Source organism: Chrysochloris asiatica, unplaced genomic scaffold (assembly GCF_000296735.1).
Source record: "Chrysochloris asiatica unplaced genomic scaffold, ChrAsi1.0 scaffold00179, whole genome shotgun sequence".
Classification (NCBI taxonomy): domain Eukaryota; kingdom Metazoa; phylum Chordata; class Mammalia; order Afrosoricida; family Chrysochloridae; genus Chrysochloris; species Chrysochloris asiatica.
This window is the reverse complement of record NW_006408697.1, coordinates 910,082-919,037: the sequence shown is the minus strand read 5'-3', so window position 1 is coordinate 919,037 and position 8,956 is coordinate 910,082. Positions and strand designations below refer to the sequence as shown.

The following is an 8,956-nucleotide window of genomic DNA, read 5'->3' as shown; positions in this document are numbered from 1 at the left end:
GACTCGATGGCACTTCACAACAACAACAACAATCAAACTCTGGATGCTTACTGAGCCCTGTTGAGAACAGCACAGAAACAGAAAATTATTCTCTTCTATTCAAGATTTGGAGAAAAGTAGAATATTTCCTTAAGACTTTTGATTGTGCCATCTATTATCTTGTATAGGACTTATTTGAATCTCCAATATGTTTTATCCCAATTAAAAAGAACTGTTTCTTTATGCTATAGAACAGTAAGTTAGCAAGATAGGGCTGTATGTTGCTTTAGTTTTTTGCCATTATGTTTTGCAAACCCAGATTCTGCACATCATTTTGTGAACAGAGGAGAAAATTTTACTCGTCAAATATCTATCATCCCTTAGGTTTGGAGACTATGATAATGGAAATTGCACTTTTAGCTATAATGCTAGCATATGATGGTTACAAATACCAGATTGTTTAAGGAAAATCTGTTTTGTATGAAAAACCTTCTGTGAATCGAATCCTAGTGGGATCTTCTTCCAAGATAAGTTGAACTAAGTCTCTAGATCTGCAAATACTTAAAGATTTACTGGAAGAGAATTACTAGAAGATGCATTATTTCCCCATGATATTTATAGCACTTAATAGGCTTGGCTGCTAACTGAAAAGTTCTAGGTTCAAGATTACCCAGAAGCACCTTGAGTGAAAGGCCAGGCATCCAACGTCTGAAAACTAGCTCATTGACAACCAGATGGAACACAGGTCTATTCCGACTCGTGGGGTCACCATGAGTTGGGGCTGACTTCTTGACAACTGGTTAGGTGTTTGGTAGTTAGGGTGTTCACGCAAGTCATCAGCTTGTTCCAAGCAATGCGCATTTGCCGTTGCACATATAAATGTACAACAATCTTGCTTTCACTTGTTTACTGTTTCATGTTAAAGGTAGCATTAGATATTTGTATGTACTAGATCTCTTTTATCTGTATTCTAGAATATAAAGCAAGTTTTTATTTTTTAAAAAATTTATTTCACAAAAAATCCAATTTATGTTCATTGACAATATGGTTTATATATTTACTGTAGAAAATGCTGGACTACCTTAAAGAGAAGAAGGATGTGGGCTTTTTTCAGAGCCTTGCTGGCCTGATGCAGACGTGTAGGTAAGCAAATGCTCTTCTGAAATGGGTACTGTTCAATTGGTGACTCTATTTTTTTATTGAAGTAATTGCTTTGCATTATTGGCTATAATTACTCACACAACAATTTTAGATAACCAAACATACTCTAGGATTCTTGGTGTGGTGCTGTAGGATCAACACTGGACTACAAACCACAAGGTCAGCAGTTCAAATCCACCAGCTACTCCTCGGCAACCCTATACAGAGTCGCTATGAGTCTGAACCAACTCGATGGCACTTAATTATAACAAACACACTCTAAAGTTCTTGTTGTTGTTAAGTGCCTTTTGAGTCAGTTTTGACTAACAGCTTCCCTATATAGAGTTGCTAAAGAGCAACTGGTGAGTGTTTGTAATATTTTAGCTTCTACCTTAATTACTCAGTGGTAATGTCTTAAAATATTTTTCCCTGTGCTTAAATAGTTACCTTGGGATCTTCTTGAATGACGCTGTATTCTGTGTTCTTGAAAATGTATAATGTGTAATTTTTAATAAAGAAGATATTCTTTCGTTTCATTCATTTGGGGACTGTAGTCCATTTCTCATTTTTCTAAGCAAATGATCATTAAAAGAATAAATTTACCCAGTGGAAAATAATGATTGTGCTGTAATTATAGTTTGCAGTGTTTCTGAACTTCTAATGCATGCCCAGAACGGGAACTCCTGAGTTCCTTCTGTCTGACTTTCACAGGACCCATTTGGGTGTAGGTGTTGTTGTTGTTGTTAAGTGCCGTCGAGTCGGTTCCGACCCATAGCGACCCTGTACAGGGTTTCCGAGGGTGTAAATCCTTACGGGAGTAGAAAGCCTCATCTTTCTCCCGCGGAGCGGCTGGTAGTTTCGAACCGCTGACCTTAAGGTTCGCAGCCCGATTCGTAACCACTACGCTACCAGAGCTCCTTTGGGTGTAGGTGTAGGGAAGAGTTATTTAGTTAGTTTAGTTAGCTACCAGGAAAAGGTGACTAGCAGACATTGGATTTCAACACATTCATATTTGGTTCAAACTTTCAGATATGTGCTTTGTAGACATGAATTCAGTTTCCTGAACAAAGACATTTTAAAAAAATTTATACACTAATACTTTTTCTCCCTGTTATCGTAGTGTGCTGGACCTAAATGCATTTGAGCGACAAAACAAAGCTGAAGGACTTGGGATGGTGACAGAGGAAGGATCAGGTACTAATTACTTAATTCAAAAGGGTCATCTGTTCCCCTTTCTCCCTGAAATGAGTCAATTATCAATCAAACAAAGAGATGCAAGCATTTTGAAATTGGCAAAATGCTTACATGACTCATTTAGAGTACAGATTTAGACCATCACACAATTTGCAGTTGAAAGCCAATCTTGCCTGTCAGTCATTCATTCCTTTTTTTTTTTTTTTAAACATGTTATTGTGAAGTGAGTGAAGGTTTACAGACAAGGTCATCAGCTTTACATTCAACAAATCACACACTCTATGTCACCTCAATGATTACAATCCCCTCCATGCAACATCAGTTATAGTACTTCCTCTCTGGTTCCCCATTTGCATCTTACGTTTTACAAATAAAGCAAAAATATTTGATGGGTACATACAGGTCTTTTTTGTCCATGCTCTAGTGCCAATGGCCTTATTGAAGCGTTATCTGTAACCCAGAAAGTACATGGATGGGGTAAATGAGAAAGCTGTTGACTTCCTTTGGCCATGCTAGCAAACTTTCAAGCATTGAGGTTCTTCTCTCTTCTTTCACCAGTCATACTATCTCGTCCTTTTTCATACAGCTATTCTTCTCTCTTCCCTACCCATGCATCTTTGTAAGCCATAATTATGTAATGAAGGAGCAATTTCTATGTTCAAATGCCTCCAATTATATCATTTGCATGTGTACAAAAATAACGATTCATACAATCTTAGAATTTTTCTCTGTATAAATGGATGCAACTATAAATAATAACATTTTTGTAAGAAGTACATTTAAAGCAGAGATTAACATTGCTATACCTTCATCTTGGGGTATTTATTAAGAAAAATTTCAACATTTTTTTTTAATTTAGTGTTATTTTGTGTTTGATTTTAAACTAATTGGCTTTAGTAAGGCCACTGTGTTTGTTATAGTTCACTTGGTCTGATTTGAACTTGTTATCTTGTCAATGTACTAATTTTAGACATTGAGTCTTCTCTAGGACTAATCTTTTAGGTAAAAGAACTTTTCTGCCATCTGGTTGCCTTTCAGAAATATTTTGAAAATTACTAATTTCTCTAATTGTCTCTGTGTTTTTATTCTTCTTTCCAAGAGGAAAAGAACAAACTGCACATTTCTTAATGTATTTTGGAGTTTATTATTTCTGTATATTCTGATGTTGCCACTACTGTGTGGCTCCTGTGACATTTTATATTCTGCGAGGCATTTGATTATTGATTCAGTCATCAAATATCAGCCTTTTTTTTTTTTTTTTGCTTAATGAATTAGCTACTTTTAAGAAATATCCCAAGCACACTAACCTACTTAGGTTTTCCGCAAGCGATGTTGTTTCTCCCTGCTACTACACATTAGCATCCATGGAGAGAGACCTCACTTGACTTGAGAGTCTCATCAGACAATTCAAAGTAACTACAAACCATAGACGTCCCAGGCATTTTTCATTAGAAAGCACCTAAACATGAAGACATTTTCTCTGGCCAAAGCCTGATTTCCCTGCCTTAGAATTATAAATTATTTTTATTTTGTTTTTATTAAAGATTATATCCATTTTTCCTTGCAGTTTTCACCCTGTATTCTAGAGGCTCTGAATAAAAGTCTACTTATCATCTTTAATCTCTGTTAATATCAGCTCCCACAAGGTGGGGTGGGGTGGGGGTAGCTGTCATCCAGGTCTATTTTAAGCTTTCTCCTACTCTCACTTACTAAGTAGAGATTGGGATCAAATTTGTGAGTCACAAATCAGAAATACATTCATGAGAGGGAGCATTCTAATGTGAGAATTACTCACATCTCTGGATATGAAATTGGTTTGATGTACTTACTGTCTTTCAGCCCAAAAAAAGAACAGCCCAAGCTGGTTACATAGTTTTGTATTTTACTTCCTTACAAATGGCAAACAAGGAAAACTAAACAAAAAAAGTCTCAATTTCTTTTTCTTTCCCCATTTCCTTTTCTTTCAACTACTGTTAATGTCCTGTCCTCACGTCCTCAGTCACCATCCATCAGCGTGGTAATTATTCACAATGAACTGCCTTTTGTTGATTTGCTCCTTTATATGTTGTTAGCTTTGTGTCAGCTCTGCACAGACGTCATAGGGAAAGATGCTGTGCCTTTATTTTCCTTTTATAGGGTGTGTTAACAAGTAGACTATATACTTTCCGTCACTGTGCATCCTACACTTAAAACAATTGTTGATGCTTAGCTCTTTTTTCCCCATCTTTTTTGACTGTGAGGATGTACAGTTATTAACATATTAGATATGAAGGGGGCAACAAACATTTAAAATTGGGGATTTTTTTTTCTATGTCTTTCATCTAAAACATTCCTAGTAGGCTCAGTGTTTGCAAGTGTGTGTAAATGAATGAAGAAATAGAATGTGTGCTATAGTCTTCCTGTGGTGTTTCTGTTTGAACATACTGTGGCTTTATGGCTGCACTGACTGGTACATTGGAACTCAGTGACAAATCCAGAATAGACTTTGGTGGCCGAGTTTTTTCCTGGGCTGTGTGCTCTTCCTGTCCCTGGCACATAATTAGGAGAGCTACAGTTGCTCTCTATTTTTAAAAGAATATCACCGATTTAAAATCTTAGCATAAAAAACTAAGTAGATGCTTGTGAACGAATTCACAGAGCACTAGAAGTAGGAGCAAATATTTATGCTTGAAAATAATATAATAATATAGATTCATTAGTCTTTCAAAGTGGTTTCTAAAAGACACTCTGTGCAGTGGTAATGAAGAGGAGATTAGCTTCCTGATGGTTCCTAGTATGTCAGCAAGACTTTAGCGACTAAACTGTGCTTTTAAAATGCATTCTGTTGCTTTAATCAAGATGCCATTCGTAAGAGAAAAAGCAAGGGGAAAATGATTAGCTCTATTTAATATAATGCTTCACAGATTATTTTAAGAATCTCTACACTGAGTCCTGAATGCAGCTGTAGGATTAACACTGGACTACAAGGTCTGTTTGAACCACAAGGTCAGCAGTTCAAACCCACGAGGCAATCCTCGCAAACCCTGTACAGGGTCACTATGAGTTGGAACTGACTTAGCCTCACTAACAGCAACAAAAAATGCTGACTCTATCATTAGTTATATTTTTAAAATTTCTGTTACATGACCATCTTTTTGTTTGAGAGCCTACAAAAGTTAAGAAAAGCTGGTCCAACCACAGAAGCAAAAATCAATCATTCCCCTTGGCATACATAGAAAAGGAAAAAGCTCAAAGCATAAAACTCATAACATAGGCTGAGCTCTGAGCAAATGATCTAAATCTTGTCCCTAACCAACTTTTTATTAGTGCTAATCATGTCCTGATAATGATAACATGATCACAAATGTATAAACTTAAATCTTTAAATATGACATATAATATATATGGTGCTCTGGTAATGTAGTGGTTATGAATCGGGCTGCGAACCACAAGGTCAGCAGTTTGAAACTACCAACTGCTCTGCAGGAGAAAGATGAGGCTTTCTGCTCCCGTAAAGATTTACAGTCTTGGAAACCCTGTTCAGGGTCGCTATGGGTCGGAACTGACTCGACAGCACTTAACAACAACTATATATATATATATGAGACAGTAAACTTATACGTTGTTTACATATGACACAGATAATTATAACAGTATGTAAACTTATACGTGTGATTTTTTGACACCCACAGCCTTCCCATGAGGTAGATGTTGTCTCCGATAGAAGAGGAGACTGAGGGACCACAGATCTACATGGCTTGTCCAAGATCACCCAGCTAATGGTAGTCTCAGGACTGCAATACAGGCATCTGCCTCCCACTGCTTAATTGGTCAATTCCAAGAGGTGGAGTCGCTCACCCTTCATCTTTCAGTATGCGTTCAGGTCTTACTATGTGTCCAGTACTGGCTTACACAGTATTGTTTTCCCCTTTACTTGGTGCTCCCTTCAAGGACACTTATATTTTCAAATGAATTTCCAATTTTTGCATGTATTGTTGAAGTTTTAAAATCACTTTTAAACTTTTATGGTCCCCAATTCTATTTTTAATCTAGTAATGAGATACCATTAAGGAGCTCTGGTAGTACAGTGGTTACAAATCAGGCTGCTAATCTCACAGTCAGCGGTTTGAAACTACCAGCTGTTCCGCAGGAGGAAGATGAGGCTTTCTGTTCCCGTAAAGATTTATAGCCTTGGAAACCTTATGCAGGGTCGCTATGAGTCGGAACCAACTACACAGCACATAACAACAACAACACGAGATACCATTAAGATATATGTGCTTGTCTAAGATTTGTGTGTAAAGACTCTAATTATATATTTTTATTCCACTGCTTTTATTGGCATATAAGTTTGCCCTTTGTGCCTGTACTAAATTTACCTCATTTCTACAAAAGTCTGGGCCTCCCATTTGTTAAAACAACAACAACAACTTGCAGCAGCAACAACAAAAAATGGTCTTCAGCAAGTGTGCGCTGCAGATTTGTGATGCGCTCAATGTTGGCCTCTCTGGATATTTTTTATTCATATGTGCTTTCTTTCAACAATATGAATATTTGAAATGTAATCCCATTCTTGAATTTTTTATTTGTTTTTATCAGAATCATTTAACTTCATCGCTAAATCATTATGAACTTGAAAGTGCATTTTTCCTTTTTGTGAAAATTCTTTTGGGGATATTATAAATGATACTGCTTTTTGTCTTTTGATCATTTTGTGATGACCCAGGACATTATAAACAGTATGAAACTTTGAAATAGATCTGATTCCTCCAAAATTGCTTAATTAAAAAAAAAAATCTTACATGAAACATTAACTACCAATTAATCTACAAAATTTCCATCTGAATTTGATAATGTACATTGAAGTTATGAGTGATTTATCATCAAGTTTACGTGGCGTTGAAGCAGAATGGATTAATTTTTGTTTTTCTTATTAGGTTCCATCCAGGTAATTCTAACTCCTAGTGATGCTATGCACAATGGAATGGACACTGCCCAGTCCTCCACCATCCTCACAATTGTTGTTATGGTTGAGCCCATTGTTCCTACCACTGTGTCAGTCCATCTTATTGAGGGTCTTCCTGGTTTTTTCATTGACCATCCACTTTACCAACATGATGTCCTTCTCCAGGGTCTGGTCCTTCCTGATAGCATGTCCAAAGTACCAGAGATGAATTCTTGCCATCTTCAGTTCTAAGGAGCATTCTGGCTGTACTCTTTCCAACACAGATTTGTTCTTCTGGCAGTCCATGGTACTTTCAGTATTCTTCGCCAACTCAAATGCGTTCTTCTATCTTCTTCCTTACTCATTGCTCAAATTTTCACATGTATATGAGGTTATTGAAAATACCATGGCTTGTGTCCTCAAACTGACGTATTTGCTCTTTAGCATTCTAAAGAGGTCTTCTGTAGCAGATTTACCCCCTGCGATACATCGTTTAATGTCTTGACTGCTGTTTCCAAGGAAAATTAAAATGACGTCTCAGACCATTTCAAACTTGTCTGAATTTATCATAATGTTATTTATTGATCTAGTTGTGAGGGTTTTTGCTTTCTTTACACTGAGGTGCAATCCAAACTGAAGAAGTAACTTTTATTAATCCTTCAATACTGATTTTCCTAACTCTTTGCTTTTTTTTTTTCCCCTCTATTTATTGACTGTTTCTTATCAAGAGTTTCAAAGTATTTTCACAAATAGCCCAATGCTAACCCTTGGGTACTTACGCTACTGCTCTTATCATTCCTGTATGTACACTTTCTCTTCAAGGAGAACCTATGATGCTGGCTCATGACACCCATGTGTTGTATTACTGCCCTTGAACAGTTTTAAAACATTGAAACTTTCCATTTATTTGAAAGTAGCTTTTGTGTAGCAAACACTTTCTAAAGTATTGAAGACACATTAGGATCTAAGCGTGATGGAGGCAAACTTGAAAACAAATTAATCCAAACCAGTTCTCACCATGTTGGAGCCTCACAGCATACATAACATGAACTGATAATTGAAACAGAAGTAGGAGTTTATCTGGTTGACAGAAAATAAAAGACATTTTAATTTCAGGGCTTCACAAATGCTTAAGTTTAAAGTATAAAATATGTCAGAGTATAGTTATAAATAATCTGAAGTCGATTAAGACGAATTAATTGATTATAGGAGAGAAAGAGTCTACACTGCCAAGACATGTACACTTTGTTTTTTCTGAGTCCACGGAGAACCTTTGAGTAACTAACATTTCAATGATATGTGTGATAAGTTAGATGATTTACTTAGAATTCAATTCCTAGAGTTCACTGTTCCAAAAATTTTTGTGATAAAATACACTAATATAGTGTACGTATTTTTCATTTTTCAGTAATGTTGTTAGGTGCCATTGAGTTGGTTCCAACTCATAGCAACCCCGTGTACAACTGTATGCTCCTCTACCATCCTCAAAATTGTTGTTATGTTGAACGACTGCATGAATCCATCTCATTGAGGGCCTTTCTCTATTTCACTGACCCTCTACTTGACCATGCATGATGTCCTTCTCCAGGGACTTGTCCCTTCTGATAACATGTCCAAAGTATATGAGAAAAAGACTCACCATTCAGACTTCTAAGGAGCATTCTGGCTGTACTTCTTACAAGACATCAAACCTTGACTTTCATTATTGAAGGATTGTCT

At 36.5% G+C, this 8,956-nt stretch overlaps 1 protein-coding gene across 1 annotated transcript in view; it reads left to right on the top strand.

The window, feature by feature from the left end:
* Positions 1-8,956, top strand: part of RYR2 (ryanodine receptor 2 (cardiac)) — a 786,033-nt gene that overhangs the window by 657,815 nt on the left and 119,262 nt on the right. The window contains exons 83-84 of the mRNA XM_006872010.1: positions 1,046-1,122; positions 2,240-2,313. Coding sequence (XP_006872072.1) covers positions 1,046-1,122; positions 2,240-2,313 — 151 coding nt within the window. The remainder of the gene's footprint in view (positions 1-1,045; positions 1,123-2,239; positions 2,314-8,956) is intronic.